The sequence below is a fragment of the Lissotriton vulgaris genome, chromosome 6 (assembly GCF_964263255.1).
Source record: "Lissotriton vulgaris chromosome 6, aLisVul1.2, whole genome shotgun sequence".
Classification (NCBI taxonomy): Eukaryota; Metazoa; Chordata; class Amphibia; order Caudata; family Salamandridae; genus Lissotriton; species Lissotriton vulgaris.
In genome coordinates, this window is record NC_141694.1 from 1,168,389,844 (window position 1) to 1,168,407,767 (window position 17,924).

Sequence of the window (17,924 nt, forward strand, 5' to 3'; positions counted from 1 at the left end):
GAGAAATATCAGAATGCCAAATGGCACGTGGCCTGCCTTGTCTAATATGTCGACCCAAATATTATTGAGGTATGACTTTTATGGCATACATGTAGGTAAGGGCTACTTCTCCATCCTCCTGTTGCATTCATGTTTCACAACCTCAACCTACGGAATTTTACACTTAAACTCAAAAAACTCCCCGAGGGGCCATTGCAGCTCCAACTCATGGTTAAAGGGCAATACAACATCAGTTTGAGATCAGTTAGCATTTCGATAACCTTAAAAAAAACACAGCTGCGAGATCTTTTCATAATGCAAGTCTCAAATTATCCAAGACTTAGAGACTTGTGAGTAAGCATGAGCGAATTTTGCGGATCTCGCGTTCGCGAATTTTGCGGATTTGCGGATTCGCAATCCGCAAAATCCGCGAATTCCCGCGAATTTGCGGATTTTTTTTTTTTGTGTTCGCCCGTGTTTCTGCCAGTTCGCGAGGGTTTTTACAATTTCGCAATTTGCGAACTTACCTGCCGGGTCGCAAGTTTTGCGAACTTGTTGTTTCTACGTGTCCAGCCTGTTTGGGACACTCTTCTTCATCACTGCCACTCTCTGTCACCACTGCCACTCTCTGACTACTCATGCCACCCTCTGGCCTCTGGCCCACCCATGCCACCCTCTGTTTCATCACCACACCCTCTGGTTGTCCAGTGTACATTATTTTCGGCAAAGCAAAGCACACCTTACCTGCCTCAAGTGACCTGAATTAATTTGGGGCTGATTAATGTGTCACAGAATATTTTTTTAGCTGGCACCTGCTTCCTTAGTGCGCCCTGATTAGTGATCTTTTGCACTTGCTAAGTGCTTTCATTGTTGCAAAATTAGTTACAACACCTGCCCTGCCCCAACTGACAATAATGAATTAGGGGCTGATTAATGGATTTTAACTTCCAGCCTGGCTCCTGCTTGTCTCCCTTAGCTGTAATTCAGGACCTTTGTGGCATATGTGTAACTATTCTGAGGTTCAGAGCAGGGTCACATAATAGTTTCAACTGGCAACTGAACTCTGGAGGGGCCCCTCAGGAAGCACTACAGGAAATGGCTACTAATGATGTGCCTGAACTTTTGAACCTGGTAAGTAGTTACTTTCAGTTTTGCTAAGATCGTATTTCTGCAATTTTGCACTTATTCGCGGGGCGCGAACTCACGCGAACAGTGCGAGCAGTGCGAGCAAAATCCGCTGCTCGCGGATTTGCGGATTTTGCGGGAAATTCGCAAATCTCGCGGATTGCGGATTTCCCGAAAATCCGCAAAATCCGCGAGCGGAACGGATTTTCCGCCAATGCCTACTTGTGAGCCCAGATTTTGCCTTGCCTCCAATTAATCATAAGGAATTTGAGGTACGTGCCACTCTCCCCAAATTGTCTTTGGAGATTTCTTTCTTGAAGAGGGATCATAGTGATACCCACAACTCTCCACCCAGTTATCACGTTTGATCCTCTTACAAGTGTGACAGTTCATACTATTCCTGGCCCCCAAAGCTATTAGAATGGCATCGGAGGCAGGCATTAGTCATTGTAGATGTAAATTGAATTAATAAACCGCTTTTGTTGTGCACATGCCTAAATTAAGCGGGCAGCACCACCATATGGCAGACTGTCATAAGCGCCGGTACTAGCAATTAAGTGCCAGCACCGAGCACCGAAAACCACTGGCTCCAATTAAGCACTGTCTGCCACATGGGCAAGACAACACATGCATGTTGGTCGTACGAAGGGAAGTATTTCTTCTATGGTTTCTATAGCTGGGAAATGGCCGACTTATCATGTGTACCTCTAAGATGTGTAGGCTGCTGAGTGGCCTGCTACCAGGATGGAGGATATCCCTCATAATGAGTAAAGGAAGAGGGATAACCCAATGCCTGATCCACCCACAGAGATGGGGGTATGATTAGTGACCTGCATGTTTCACCCACTAACACTTGCCTTTCCTTGGTAAGCTGCACATGTATGCATAGAGTCAGTCTTTCAGGCCAATGGACAGGCCAAGGATATTAACTCTAGTATGACAACCAAGCTTCAAGCTCTTACGCTTATCTCAACCTGCTTCTTCCTCTGTGCAAAGAACCTTATTTTTGTAAAATATAAACCCTACATGCAATTACCTGGTTTCGCTTTCCATAGGGAATTGAAGACTGCTTTCCTGATATGGAATGAATCATTCTTGCGTGCATCGGAATTCCTTTGGAAAATATCTAAAAAGCAATGAAAACATAATTATTATTTTTGAATCGCAAGTTCTATACCCAGCCTACATTTCAAGAGGATTTTTCACATCTGCGGGATATTTTGCAAGTGGATGGATGCCAGGTAATTAAATAAACTTCTTTCTGGGAAAAGAGATTTGTTTATAATTTTATTTTCTTGATCTTACATTCTAGTTTCTCTTCCATCGTCCACTGCTAACTTAATTTCGAAAAGGGACAGTTAGCTTTTATCTCGAGCTCGCTCATAATTAATTAATGCAATGTATTGCCATTAATTAATGCAATCATACACATTATTTGATTTTTTTTAAGGATGCCAATGTTTCCCACTGTTGGGCCGGTAATATTATCGTTTCAGTCCTGACTATGACAGTCCCCGCCTTATAGGTTCAAAGGCCATCTAATTTATGCTCAATGAGCCATCAATCTGAGAAGCTATAATCGCGTATATAGACTCATACCTGGACTGCCTTATCAATATCGCGACTGTGTTAAGTGTACAATTTTGGATTTTTTTTTCGATGTGTGTACCACATGAGTACCAAGCAGTTTAATTTCAACTGATTCTCTTTGTTGCTTTTCAGCCATGTTTTATTCTTGTTTTCTCATTAACATCTCATATCACCTCTATAGCATAAAGTATACCCACTTTCTCCTTTAATTCTTGATTGTGACTTTGATTGTCTGTACGACTGGTTCACCTATTTTCTTCTTCCTGTTCAAATAAAACCTTGTGTTGGAATGGCATAACTATGTTAAGTGCATATGCATGTGTAGTGCTTGTAACACATGCACTGTGATAACATGTGACTGAGCTTAAAGTATGGAGCCCAGTGGGATCCATTTTGGATGGCTCTGGCCTGGCAAAGAAGAAGATGTAGTGCGAGAACGGTTCTCCCAGACAGTGGAAGTGTATTGCCTGCATTTTAGAGACTTGTGCAAGGAAATAACACACAGAAGAATGGAGAAATGGCAACCTTTAGACATTCCTTGAGCCCTTTTGTTAGCAAGGAGCTGCTGATTAGGCTTCAGGAGCAATGCTATTTAGTGTATGGTAAGTGTGAGATGTGGGACTCCAGCCTCTGTTGTTTAAGATATTGAGGAAATATAAATTTTATGGTCAAGTTATGTTCCCTAGCGCGTACCCCACCGTCTCCATGTACGAGTTAAAGTGCATGTAACTTCCCTCCTGTACCAGCTATGAAGACGCAAATACATTTGCGTCCACCGTTAACATGTCCTCTTTCAGACCCACCATGAATGGGTTGAATGGTCCGTTCCTAAGTATGCTATGCCAACGTCTTTTTGTAGCGTACTTCTACGTTTTTCAGCTCTGGCTGAGTAGGCCCTGAATTTCTGCCACCGAGCCTCTTTTCTGGCTTCTGACTCGAAGGGCCTCTGCCCAGGCTGTCTCTGTACCCGTGAACTCTGACTTACTTTCAGCGCGGCCCCTCGCGCTCGGCTCAGCCTGCTGCCTGCCAAGATCGACTATAACCTTCGAGTTATCTGTTCCGTTCTCCGAAAATACATTCCTGCCTGCTAGTTTCAGTAAACATCCTTCCCCAGCTGCAGAGCCAAAGGGCCGGCCTGTCTCTATGCAAGTAATTCAAGTAATTCATAGCCCTTGTTGCCATGCTCCCATGGAAGGCCCGTGCCCCCACGCTTCTCATACAGACATTCAGGCGCTTATACACGCACTCACAGCAAGTGTAGAATAGCTTCTGCCCCAGAGACCTTTTCCGCCCAGATAGCTTAGTTCCTAAACATCAGATACCAGATATGATAGAAGCACAAGTTGATCTGACATGCCAGACTTCTGTCTCTTTCCGTCAGTGTAAATGTCAAGTCCCCGTGCACCCTCTAGTCACACGTGCAACACACGTCATGTAGCTGCGCGCGCATCCAAGCTTCCGATTTCTGCTGACATTGCAACATTCCTGTTAGTGCCACCCCTTCTGTGACACTTACTTGTGACGTTTCTAGAACACACCTCTAGTTCACGCCTCTTGATTACGCACATGTACCACGTGTAAACTGTTATCTTGTCTTCTCTCAGCTGTTACGCCTTCTATACTGTTTCCAATGGTGTAAAATAAGTATATAAGCTATGTACTGTTAAATAAATGTAGCGCTCTATCCCTTCTGACACCCCTGTGGTGGTCAGAACATGATATCCTGGCCATGACCATTCCTTTTTAAGGAATAAAACCCCTAAGAACTCTAACACCACGGACTCTGTCTCCTTCTTCTGATTTTGAGCTATTATTGATACCTGCATAGAAATTAAGAGAGTAAATTAATTATTTACGTCATTTGGCGCCCGAATAGGGACCCCTCCCCCACCTCACGCGCCGGTTGGCGCATTGCAAGCTCTGTCCCCTGCCATCAGTTAGATGGACCATACGCGTACCGGCAGGATTTCCTGCATCTCCCTCTGACCCACGGAGGTGACGAAGACTGCGATCAGTGCCCAGACGAGGCGGTGAGGAGTGCGGAGGATCCCGACCAGAGCCTAGCTGAAAGAAACAAGGTCCGAGGTGTCAAGAGGCCCACCAGGTTTCCGAAGTTTGCCGAAGTTTTCCGAAGTTTCCCGAAGTTTTCCGAAGTTTCGAGTCGAGTCCAGTCGAGTTTTCCGAGGCCTTCTGTTTCCGTGCTTCCCGGTGAGTACCATTGCTGGGACGTATCTAGACGGGTTTGGGTACACAAGTCCGGTCTGCACTGTTTTTAGGCAGTGTATCTATACTGTGTAGCAGTATATCTAGTATTCCGAATTTCTGAAATTCTGCACTGTTACACCAGTGTATCTGTACTGTTTAGCAGTATATCCGGTATAGGGGGTAGTCATCTATGTCTCCAATGTCTTTTCATGTGATTAATGTCGTGGTATGAATGTGACCGTTTTATGTGTATTATTGTGTTTTCTTGTATAAACTAGTTATATTCAGAATTAAGTATCAAGGATCGCGCATTCAGAATCAAGTAGGCAAAATGCCGTTTTTTAACAAGTTAAAGCAGATAGGAACTAGGAAAGGGATGTTAGAGGAAGAGATTCCTATCCCCCCAAGGGACACTCCAGGTAACTTTATGTATAACAAGCATGGCATAGATGCCATATTGTATCTAGAATTATGGACCGATTATACCAAGCACCTAGACGAGAGACACAGATGGCCAGTTAATGGAACATGGGATGCCGAGTGCATCGTGAAGGTAGAAGAGGCATTACGGAAAAAGAAAGCCAGACAATCTCAGAAAGACGCCATAGAATTTTGGCGTAAGGAATCACATAAACGTGCTGAAAGAGCACTCCGTAGAGAAGACAGACTTAGAGAATCAGATAGAGCTCAAGAAAATGAATTAGTCACTGAAGGAATCCGAGTAAAAACAGAACAAATAGATCGCATCCGAAATGGCCAAGTAAACGGCATGTATCTTATGGCCGAGGGTACACCTGACGCCATTTCAGAAATACCGAAAAATCTGCCGCCACCACTGGTTCCAACTAAAGTAATGCATAAAACTACTAAAGATATATTCCTGAATTCTTACCTAGAAGATGTAGCTCCAGCTTACACCAATCTGCCTGTTCGTGCCCTGCCTACTGACAGGGACGGGGGTGGCACTCCGCCCCCAGGTCATGTTCCGCCGGTACCGCAACAGACTTCCCCTGTTCCGCCAGCCCCGCCACTTCCAGCACCTAAAACAGATCTACCGAAACCACGTTTACCGGATCCTACTAAAAGACAAATTCAAATACAGACTGTACACAGAGATGATAGCCAAGCCTCCGCTTCAGGGGGTGCGACCGCGGGTCCTCGGACCCCGCCATTGACACACAGATTAAATGTCAGAGATATACAGAGTCCCCTCACGTTCAGATCTCCTCACTTGTCCCGCTTAGACGCATTCAAGGAAAACATTTCAGTTTGTAGATACGATCCAGTACCCGGTAAAGACGATCTAATGATATTGGCATCACTACGGTTAAGATCTGCTACTGATATCTTGCTAAGCTATGTAGGAATGAAGGACCGTCTAGATAGGATATACGAGTTTGTACAGACAGGGAAAGACCCTGACAGTATCAAGAATGCCATGGAAAACCAGAAAGTTGACATACAAGCACAGATATTACGATTTTTCATAAATTGTCTAATAAGAGAACGAGATAGGCCTGGAACAGATCAGAGTGAATTAGATGCACTGAACAAGTGGGGTCAAAATATAGCCGATGGAAAACATGACAAACAGAATTGCATAGCCACTATGTACAGAAAAATAAGAAAAACAGTAATAGAGGTACACCAGAAAGAGAAAGACAAAGCTTCCTCTGAGGAGGAAGAAGAATCTGAAGAACCAGAAAAGACTGCAGGCACCATAGCATATGTAGGTAAGGGAACTTACCTTAGGAAGGGAATCCGTCCGGAAAGCAAGAGAGTTTTCTTCTCTGCCTTGACAAATCCGAATTCTGCCGAGCATCAGTTCCAGGAAACTGATAAAAGACTTCGAGATCGAGTTGGGTACCACGTACTCAATTCTATGGATGAACAAGAACTAGCCCGATCAGCTGTATCATGGGCCGAAAATGCAGACATATATAACGATGACACGGTGGCGCAGACATTTCTGAACCTCTCCCCCGACGAACAGAAATTAGCAGGTGTATACATGATTCAGCACCTTCTCATCAAATACAGAAAACATTATTCTGATCCCGGTCCCTTACACGAAACACTAGAAGCACTACTCATGGATAGATGGAGAGGTTTAAGCACCAAATTAATTCAAATAATTCTAGAACAGCGACACAGATATAATACCTTTGTAAGCTCCGAATATGTTCCCGCCCCGCCCCCAGAAAGGAAAATGTATCACATGCAACGCCTGAGTGGCATTGAAAGTCAGAATCCCTTACGAGAAGTGCACCCTGTTATGGGTGAGGATCGTGTCTTGAAACGCGTGTATGTACACACGCCTCTGACTAAATTAGAACTGTTAGAAATGAAGAAACTAGTCCCGTGTCATGATAAAGACCCTGCAGGTTTTCACAGAGAGCTTAAAGACATGTTACTGATGGGGGATTACACATATGATGACATTATGAAAATGTTAAAAGTACTATTACCCACGGGTATCTTCGAGAAATTAAAGGAAAAGGAATGGGAGGTGGGGGACACAAAGATAGCATGGGCAGAAATAGAGGACGAGGAAAAGAAACGGATCCCAGGGTTAGGCCTTGGGGACAAAACTAAAGCATTACCAGGTTTGATAGTACAGGTCCTGCCCAGATTATTGACAACTAGAAAGGAAGATTGGGACGCCATCTCGTCCTGTAAACAGAAGCATGATGAAGATACTAGTGACTTCTATTCAAGATTTGAGAAATGTTTTATTATTAATAGTGGCCTCAAACCAAGTAGCGAATCGTACCCGCATCTTTTTGTATCAAAGTTAGTGGAGAATTCCCTACCGTTAGTCAAAAACCGTGTATACAAGGTCGAGAGTACATGGCAAGCAAATACGCCATCACAGATGTTACAGATGTTACAATATCACCAGAACAGAATTAGAGAAGAACAAGATCAGGAACAGAAACGTATGAAAGACACGAAGATGAAAATGTTAGTAGCACAGACGGTCCCAGCCGATAGTCACAGAAAAGGTACGACCCAGACAAGTCACACTGCAGCTCCCGTTAAAGGGACATGCAATTATTGCAAGCAGCCAGGTCATTACGTACATGAATGCCCAGTTCTGAAACATAACATAGCGACAGGTAAAACTAAAGAAAGACCGCACCCGCCTAGACAAGACCATAACCAGAATCAGTCTTCACAGAATACACAGAATACCCAGCCTATGCATGCTTCCTCAGCTCCAGCACAGACAGTAACGGTACCACAGCCACAGCCCATTGCCGCGTCTCAGCAAGTTTCACAACAGATGTATCAGTATGCCCAGTCCGCATATCCAGATTATCCCCGATATACATGAAACAGCCTAGAGAGGGAAGGTGGCTTGCCTCTTATTGAGATTCCTGTAGATCAAGAAGGTCCTTATGTACACAGTCAAGTATTGGGAAAAGACAGAAAGTTTTTAATTGACACAGGGGCAAGTCGCACTACGATCAGCCATGATGAAGTCCCAGGGGCACCCCTCTCAGGCTCACAAAATGTTTCCCTTGGTTTTTCAGGTCAGCCTATTGTAAACGAGGTATCAGAACCAGTTCCCCTGGCTGTGGGTCCATTATCACGTGTTACAGACTTGTTACTTACGAAATCATGTCCAGAAAATCTGTTAGGAATTAAAACATTGAAAGCTCTAGGAGCCATAATATGCTGTTCTCCGGAGGGAGTTAGACTCTTTCTGCGGGATTTCAAGGGTCATTATGTTTTGCGAGAATTCGATGTCAGATTGAAAAATGTACCAGATTACTTATGGGCAAAAGGCCCAACTGATGTAGGTTGCATGCATATCACTCCGTACCGCGTTACACTCAAAGCAGGTGTTGTACTACCCCGAATCAGACAATACAAGTTACCACCCGATGCTGTAGTGGCTTTACTGAAAATCATTGACGAGCTCATTGCCCAAGGAGTGGTCGTCGAGACAGACTCCAATGTCTGTAATTCACCCATCATTCCGATTCTTAAACGTACTGATCCCAATGCACCGCCAGTATATCGGCTGGTGATTGATCTTCGAGAATTAAATAAATGCATTATACCACAGTACCCTGTGGTCCCCGATATCTCATCCCTATTGACTGCCATTGATTCAGAAGCAACGTTCTTTACTGTAATTGACCTCAAGAACGCCTTCTTCAGCGTGCCTATTGATCCAGAGAGCCAATATCTCTTCGGATTCAGTTTAAATGGACGCAGCTTCAAATTTTCGCGCGCACCTCAAGGATTCACAGAAAGCCCCAGCATCTATAGTCAAGCACTGAAAAGACAACTAGATTGTATTCAAATGCCAGTTAACACCGCTTTACTGCAATACGTCGATGATCTACTGATCACCGCACGAAGTGAGCCCGAATGTGAAAAAGCATCACTGACAGTTTTACATTTCCTGGCCGATAAGGGGCACAAGGTGTCTCCTTCGAAGCTACAATTCTGTGTTCAGCAAGTTGTGTACTTGGGTCACTTGCTGTCCAAAGTGGGGAGACAGCTCACTCCCGATCGCATTCAGTTAATTGTAAATATGCCGCAACCCCAGACACAAAAGGAAGTGCGGGCCTTCATAGGCCTCACCTCATACTGCAGACAATGGATTCCTCAATATGCATTTCTAGCTAAACCACTCATCCAGTTAACGACACAGGAGGCAGCAACTTCGACTGCCCTCCCTTGGACTCAGGAACACACACAAGCTTTTGAAGAATTAAAGAAAGCATTATGCCAAGCACCAGTTTTAGCAACACCATGTTACAGCAAACCGTTTACACTTTTTGTTACAGAACGTGACGGTACAGCGTTGTCTGTCCTCACTCAAGATCAAGCAGGTTCACATAAGCCTTGCGCTTATTTTTCTAGTACATTGGATTCAGTAGCCCAGGCACTCCCTGCGTGCTTAAAGTCAGTAGCAGCAACAGCGTTAGCAATTAGACAAAGCGATTCAATTGTTTTAGGTCATCAGTTAACAGTTCAAGTACCACACTCTGTAGAGGTTTTGTTAAACAGAACCCAGACTCAACACTTGACCATAGCACGACTGACAGGTTATGAATTAACGCTATTCCAGCCACATATAGAAATCAGACGCTGCAGTATCCTGAATCCCGCAACGCTGCTACCTACAATTATGACAGATTCAGTCCAGCATGATTGTATAGAAATCATTAATGCAGTAACAAAGCCACGACGAGACTTAACAGATGTCCCACTGACAAATCCAGACCTGACACTTTATGTGGACTGTTCATGCATGAGAACAAGTACCGGAGAATTAGTGGCCGCATATGCCGTGAACACTGAAACTGAAGTTAAAGAAACACATCGTATTGACACACTGTCTGCTCAAGCAGCAGAGCTCATCGCTCTGACCCGAGCTTGTATTCTAGCCAAAAACAGAAATGTTAACATATACACTGATTCCCGTTATGCATTCGGAGTTGTACACGACTTCGGAGTCCTCTGGCAAGAACGAGGTTTCCTGACCTCTCATGGGGCCAAGATACAACATGGTCCCCTCATTCAAGCACTGTTAGAAGCAATACATTTGCCCTCGGGCATATCAGTCATGAAGTGTAAAGCACATACTAAAGTTACAGATTCTGTTTCCCAGGGTAACGACCTGGCAGACCAGACAGCAAAACATACAGCACTGACTCACACCCAGATTACTGATGTGACAAAGACAATAGTACCGACAAAGTGTATGGCAGTTAGAGATCCCACCCTAGATGTAATTGACATCCAGACGCATGCTACCACAGAAGAAATAAAGAAATGGATTGAACTAGGAGGGATCCAGACAGGTCAAGGTTGGATGACGAAGGGAAAGTCTGCATGGTTTCTCCCCGACTCTATGGTTCAAGTCATGATTAATACAGCACATAGCCCGGCACATCTAGGAGAGAAAGCAATGTTAGACAGTTTACAAAATCTCTGGAGCAATAAACACTTACGAGCAGCAGCAAAACAGAAAGTGCGTACTTGCATGATCTGTTGTCAGTTCAATCCAGGTAAAAGCGTCCCTGTAGAGCAAGGTGGATTTCATCCTCCCGATCACCCTTTTGAAGTCCTCCAGATGGATTATATCCAGATGAACAGTTGTCGAGGATTCAAATATGTCCTTGTAATTGTTTGTGCTCTGTCCCGTTGGACTGAAGCATACCCAGTTCCAGACTACACTGCTCCGACCACTGCCAGACAGTTGGTTCGTGAATTCTTCCCACGGTACGGTTTGCCCCGTGTCGTATACTCAGATAACGGACAGCCATTCTCGTCCGAGTTAATGAAGCAGGTTTCTTTACTGTTAGGTTACCAGTGGAAATTCCATTGTGTCCGACATCCTGAAGCCGCAGGCCTTGTAGAAAGGCATAACCAGACACTAAAAATACGTCTTGCCAAGATATGTCAGGAAAAAGGGGTCGACTGGATAGTCGCCCTGCCCGTGGCACTATTCTACATGAGGATGGTCGCCCACTCGAGATCAGGGCTATCCCCATACGAAGTGGTTTTTGGCAGACCACCGAATATGTGGGGGACGCCCATTCCGAAGAAAATCACTGATGTAGATTGTAATATGTTGACAGATTACCTTGCCTCCTTGATGTCTGCACTCCAATCATGTCGTTCACAGGTTGCCGCAGCTTTCCCTGACAACACTGATGTAAAGCCGCACGAGGTCCGTCCTGGGGACCTGGTACTCGTCCGGAATTTCGACCGGAAAAATCCGCTGGAGCCCCGCTGGAAATCTCCGAAGACCGTCCTTCTTACCACGAGGACCGCCGTGAAGATTGAGGGGAGAAAGGGGTGGGTCCATACGAGTCATGTGAAGAAATTTTGTGGACTGAAACCTGATCGAGACTCGTCCACCCCCACCAAAGACTGTGTTGAGGAAAAAGACTTTACAGTATCCGAACGAGAAAAAACTCCCCAAGAAAAATACCGTATGAAACTCCGATCTAGCAAGTCAGACAGTTTAATTGTTTAAGTCCTCCCCTAGGTGAATCGGTTAAATAGTTTCTGACATGTATCCCCTAGATCGAGATAGAGAGAGAGAGAGACAAGTTAAAAGACATACGTACTGCAAATCACTACGTAGTCACTGTATAGTGACGTTGTTAATAATGTTTTTCCTAAGTATTCTAATTATTGTTGCCAGTATTCTGCTGCCTATCTACTGGCCTATTTTCAAGCGTGAACAATCTGTTTACAATGTCTCTGCTGAACACACTTTTAGTGAATTACCTGCACACGAACTCTCTTACAGACTTGCGCTGCGCAACAATACATTCATTAGTATGTTACACCACTCCCATCAGACGAACAATGCTACAGACTGCTGGATATGTGGCCGACTCCCTCCCTACCAGAATTACAAGGGAGCTCTGCCCCTCTTTCCGTACCCGTTCACTCACAATGGCTCCTGTGGGGCATGGTTTAAAATAATTAATTCCTTAGATCCTGATATTGCTGTTTTCGATGGGGGCTGGGTTTGGGGAAACTTGAACTTAGTCCTGCTCAACGTCTGTTACCCTGATAAGGAGGGACTCCCTACTCGAATAGGAACTGATCTAGAAAATGAAGTATATGGGTTAGGTAACTACACAATTAGTCTCATGATCCTTACTGTTGAATCCGAAGCTGCACCAGTTCTGCCCCATATGCTAGTATTACCAGTCACTGGTGAATTATGTGTCCGAAAGAAAGGTTCAGTACACTTAGGTCATAGTAAATGCACTACTGTGGTCGAATTCAGTGACCATGGTAAATCGTCCTTTAAAGCTATCAGCCATTCCTATTTTGTTTGTGGTCATACCGCATACATACGTTTGCCTCCAGATTGGGATGGTACCTGTTATATTGCATTCCTTCTGCCACCTGTTTTTCTAGCTCCCCCTGATTATCATAGAAATACGAATCTAGTAAAGAATAGACCCAGAAGAGATATTCCACTTGTCGACTACACAGAAACGGCATGGGAACAGTACACTGATTTCAATAAAGGATTCTTTTTCTTTCTAGGGCCTGTCCAAAACAGTAAATTAATACGTAGATTAACTAGAACACTTGAAGCTGTAGTACATGAAACTGCCTCCGCCTTAGGTAACTTAACAGAGGAGCAATCTGCTATGCGGGTTGTTGTCCTTCAAAATCGTCTCGTTATTGACGTCATCTTGGCAGATAGAGGTGGAGCCTGTAAGGTCATCGGGTCAAGTTGCTGTGTTTTCATTCCACAAAATGCACCATCTGTCTATCAAGCTATTACCCGTTTGCATAAAATTGCCAATCAGATACATCAGAATCCAGGCACCTGGACTTGGTCCGGTTGGTTCTGGACAACGTTAACAGCCTGGGGATGGAAGATCCTATCCTTCCTAGGTTTCGGCCTGGTCATAGTATTCAGCTGCTGCCTGTGCCTACAGTGTGGGCCGGCGATATGTGGACTGTGTGCCACATCATGCATTGAACATTCCAGTTTTCTCTCAAATAGTCAAAGAAAGAAAGATGAACAAATAATGTTACAAGAACAGACTGATCGATTCATGAGGATTGATATATCATGAAGGGTCCGTAGGGAACAAGGAGGGAATGAGGAAATATAAATTTTATGGTCAAGTTATGTTCCCTAGCGCGTACCCCACCGTCTCCATGTACGAGTTAAAGTGCATGTAACTTCCCTCCTGTACCAGCTATGAAGACGCAAATACATTTGCGTCCACCGTTAACATGTCCTCTTTCAGACCCACCATGAATGGGTTGAATGGTCCGTTCCTAAGTATGCTATGCCAACGTCTTTTTGTAGCGTACTTCTACGTTTTTCAGCTCTGGCTGAGTAGGCCCTGAATTTCTGCCACCGAGCCTCTTTTCTGGCTTCTGACTCGAAGGGCCTCTGCCCAGGCTGTCTCTGTACCCGTGAACTCTGACTTACTTTCAGCGCGGCCCCTCGCGCTCGGCTCAGCCTGCTGCCTGCCAAGATCGACTATAACCTTCGAGTTATCTGTTCCGTTCTCCGAAAATACATTCCTGCCTGCTAGTTTCAGTAAACATCCTTCCCCAGCTGCAGAGCCAAAGGGCCGGCCTGTCTCTATGCAAGTAATTCAAGTAATTCATAGCCCTTGTTGCCATGCTCCCATGGAAGGCCCGTGCCCCCACGCTTCTCATACAGACATTCAGGCGCTTATACACGCACTCACAGCAAGTGTAGAATAGCTTCTGCCCCAGAGACCTTTTCCGCCCAGATAGCTTAGTTCCTAAACATCAGATACCAGATATGATAGAAGCACAAGTTGATCTGACATGCCAGACTTCTGTCTCTTTCCGTCAGTGTAAATGTCAAGTCCCCGTGCACCCTCTAGTCACACGTGCAACACACGTCATGTAGCTGCGCGCGCATCCAAGCTTCCGATTTCTGCTGACATTGCAACATTCCTGTTAGTGCCACCCCTTCTGTGACACTTACTTGTGACGTTTCTAGAACACACCTCTAGTTCACGCCTCTTGATTACGCACATGTACCACGTGTAAACTGTTATCTTGTCTTCTCTCAGCTGTTACGCCTTCTATACTGTTTCCAATGGTGTAAAATAAGTATATAAGCTATGTACTGTTAAATAAATGTAGCGCTCTATCCCTTCTGACACCCCTGTGGTGGTCAGAACATGATATCCTGGCCATGACCATTCCTTTTTAAGGAATAAAACCCCTAAGAACTCTAACACCACGGACTCTGTCTCCTTCTTCTGATTTTGAGCTATTATTGATACCTGCATAGAAATTAAGAGAGTAAATTAATTATTTACGTCAATATGAGGAAGTTTCTAGGTCATGCCCGCCCTTCTGACTGTCCCAGTTTACTCATTCAGCTGGATTGATGACAGCCGGGTGCAGAAACCTTGACCCTCATTGCGCCTCTGTTGGTACTCCAGGTTGGAATGCTTGAAGGAATATCACCAGCTGGTGCTATAGTTTGAGACAGTTGATCCACATTCCTTTTCTAAAAGTTGTGTACAGCAATGGGTTTCTTCTAGTTCCAAGTTCTTTATTACCTGTAGAAGGTTGTGCTTCAGAGTACTCAAGGTACTGCAGTGCAACCATGGCCGATGTCTGCCACAGAGCCAGTCTGCAAGAGGCGGGAGGACATCACCTGAAGGACTAACATCCTACTGGAGGAGCAGGGGCTCTGCCTGATGAACCCAAAAACATGCTAGGCTGCTGAGAGAGGGAAGGAATATGCCTGGTCCTTCAAGATTATAGACTGTCAATGACAGGGCCAGTGTGCGCATGGTGGCTGAGAGATATCCACAGAGAGATGACTGCCTGAGAGCGAGCTAGGTGCAGGGCCGGACTGGCCATTGGGGGCACCGGGCAATAACCCGTTGCGCCGAAACGGTGGGCGCAGTTTTTGGGCCCCTGGGGGCCGTTTTCGTTGCAGGACGGTTTTTTCAGCCTCCTGTAACAAAATCGTCCGAAAACCGCCCTGTCAAAGAGCTCCGTGGCACCCACAACCTCCCCCCGAGGGGCCGGCCGAGCACTTTGCCAGGGCCTGTTTTGGTTCCCAGTCCAGCCCTGGCTAGGTAAGACCCATTTTTTACAAGGGGACCCCCTTGTCTTTTATCCCATGAACCACAACTGCTGTGATCATCGCAGTGCAATTTGGTGTTGCAACTGTGATCATAGGCCCAGATAGGGGCTTCAACTGCCCTGACCTTTGTTGGCCAGGTCAAGGCTTCAACAACCGTGATCATTGTAGGGCCAGTCGGGGATGCAACTGCGGTGATCATCATAGGCCCAAATGGAGGATGCAACTACCTGAGTTCCCAGGGGGGGAACCCGGTGCTAAAGGGTAAGCAGACAGGTATTAGTTAGGGGATTGAATGGTGTTTAACCCCTTGAAGATGAATCATATTTAGGGACAGTAACCTGTACGGCAACTGGAATTGCGTAGATTAGATTTTGATAAAACTGTGTGATTAAAAGTACTTTCTTTATTTGAAAAGACAAGTACTAGGCTACAAATTGGAATTATTGTGTCTGTTGGTTGGTCAGTGCTGAGCGTGAGCAATCCACACCAGTGGAAGCTGTTAACTATAGAGAGCAGTGGGACAGGTAAATGGGTGGTGGGTGGGTGCATCCACACATGCTACATGTAGCCGCCTATATTATTAAATCAATAGTCACCTACCTTGCTTGTTGCACAACACGTTCTCCTCACTCCGGTCCCCGTGTTCTTCTCTCCTCGCTCAGGCACTGTTCCCAGACAAGTACCCTAGCCATTCCTGTTGCAGCTCTCATGCTGCTAACCAGCATGAGAGAAGCGGCAGTATTGGAGGGAGTGGCCACTCTCAAGTGCACCTGAGGACTGTGCTTGCTCTCACCCCAGCTGCCTGGGGCAGCTGGGTTAGAGAGGGTTAAAGCACGCACGGCTGGCTGGCAGTCGTAAGCCAAAGTTACATGCACATGTTCAACTTACGTGCCCAGCCCACCACTCCTTCCTGCTGCTGCCACTCAGCAACAATGGCCCCACCCTATCATGACACTTGGTTTCGGGATGCAGGTTAGTGAAAAATAAAATTGTAATAAATTGCCTTTATTACCATTATATTTTTCAGCTCTGGGGCTTTTCTGGGGACATTTCAGTTGGTGAGGCGAAGCTCCTCTGCCCTAATCGGCCTCATTTATGGGGTTTTTTTTGCCGTAGGGCAGCACAGCAGGCCTTGCTGCTGCGATGCCTTATGGCAAAAGAAAAGGGCAGGAATGTGCTGTATCTGTTAGATACCGTGTATTCCTGTCCTTTTCCCCCGCACCGGTGCACAACGGGCTGCTGTGTGCAAATGCAGGCACCCTTCACCATGGTGCAAGGGTGCCTGCAATGCAGGGATGATTATTTGTGTGCAGGAAGGGAAACCTTCCTGCACAAAAACAATCACAGGAGACGTGTTCCTCTTTCTATGTGTGCTGCATTCTGCAGCACACAAAATAAGAGTAAAAACAAGGAGAAATAAAGATATTTCTTCTCGTTGTGCCTCCCTTACATTTTTACCGCTGCCTCAGACTTATGATTTCTCGTAAATCTGGGGCAGTGTCAAAAAGACATGAATGTTGCTGGAAACACCCCCAGCAACACCCTTGGAACGCCCCTTTCACACAGTTTCTACGTGAAAGGTGCACATATTTATAAGGTCATTAATAGCCACGTAACAGGGTTTTACGTGGCCTTATAAATATGCCATTTGCACCTTGAGCCAGCGGAACTTCGAAAAAGTGATGTTCCGGTTGCGCAACAGTGCCGGTAGGGACTCATATTTGAACCCAACTTATTTTTATGTCATGGTAGAAATAGTGAACTGTAATTTAACTGCCGAAAAGAGCGATTTCTTGGTGTAAATGTCAATGACTGCAGCGCAGGTTGTGCCAATCAGAACAGGCAGTAAAGATATCCACTATCTCTGTTTCTCTCTCTCTGGTTCGATTCCCCTTTCATAAGATCTACCCCTGGCCAGAATAAATATCTATTGCATCCTCACCAGTGGGTTCAGGGAAACGAGGATACTGGAAATTGGTCCTGTGGGAGAGAGTCTGCCAGCTTGATGCAACTTAGACACACATGAGGGGGCTGTATGTGAACTCTAGATGGTTTACCACATAATAAATCACCATTCATAGTGGAGAACATACCATAGTGACTTATGAAATCAATATCAAGGCAGAGAGTTGCTTGGGACAGAAGGAGAGGCAAGAAGAACTTCTGCTGCAAGATAAAGGACAAGGAGCTCAGACTCCTGCTTTGGTCCTGATTCACAGAGGGATTTATGATGCGTAAAGTTACAAGTGTGGAATCTCCGGACTCGGGTGGAGCACCAGACCCGTGGCGGAATCTTCGCACTTGGCGCGGCATCTCTGCGCTGCAGGGTTCACTGCAGAGATTCTGCCCTAAGTGCAGTCTTAGGTCACTTTGTGAATAGGGGCCTTTGCCTTCAACCTCTGGACCAGAAATGCTTCTGTGAGGG

General features: G+C 45.4%; 1 protein-coding gene across 2 annotated transcripts in view; it reads right to left on the minus strand.

The window, feature by feature from the left end:
- Positions 1 to 17,924, minus strand: part of KMO (kynurenine 3-monooxygenase) — a 473,316-nt gene that overhangs the window by 187,553 nt on the left and 267,839 nt on the right. For both annotated transcript variants that reach the window (XM_086927255.1, XM_086927254.1), the window contains one exon: positions 2,141 to 2,230. In XM_086927255.1, the coding sequence (XP_086783381.1) occupies positions 2,141 to 2,230 (90 nt within the window). The remainder of the gene's footprint in view (positions 1 to 2,140; positions 2,231 to 17,924) is intronic.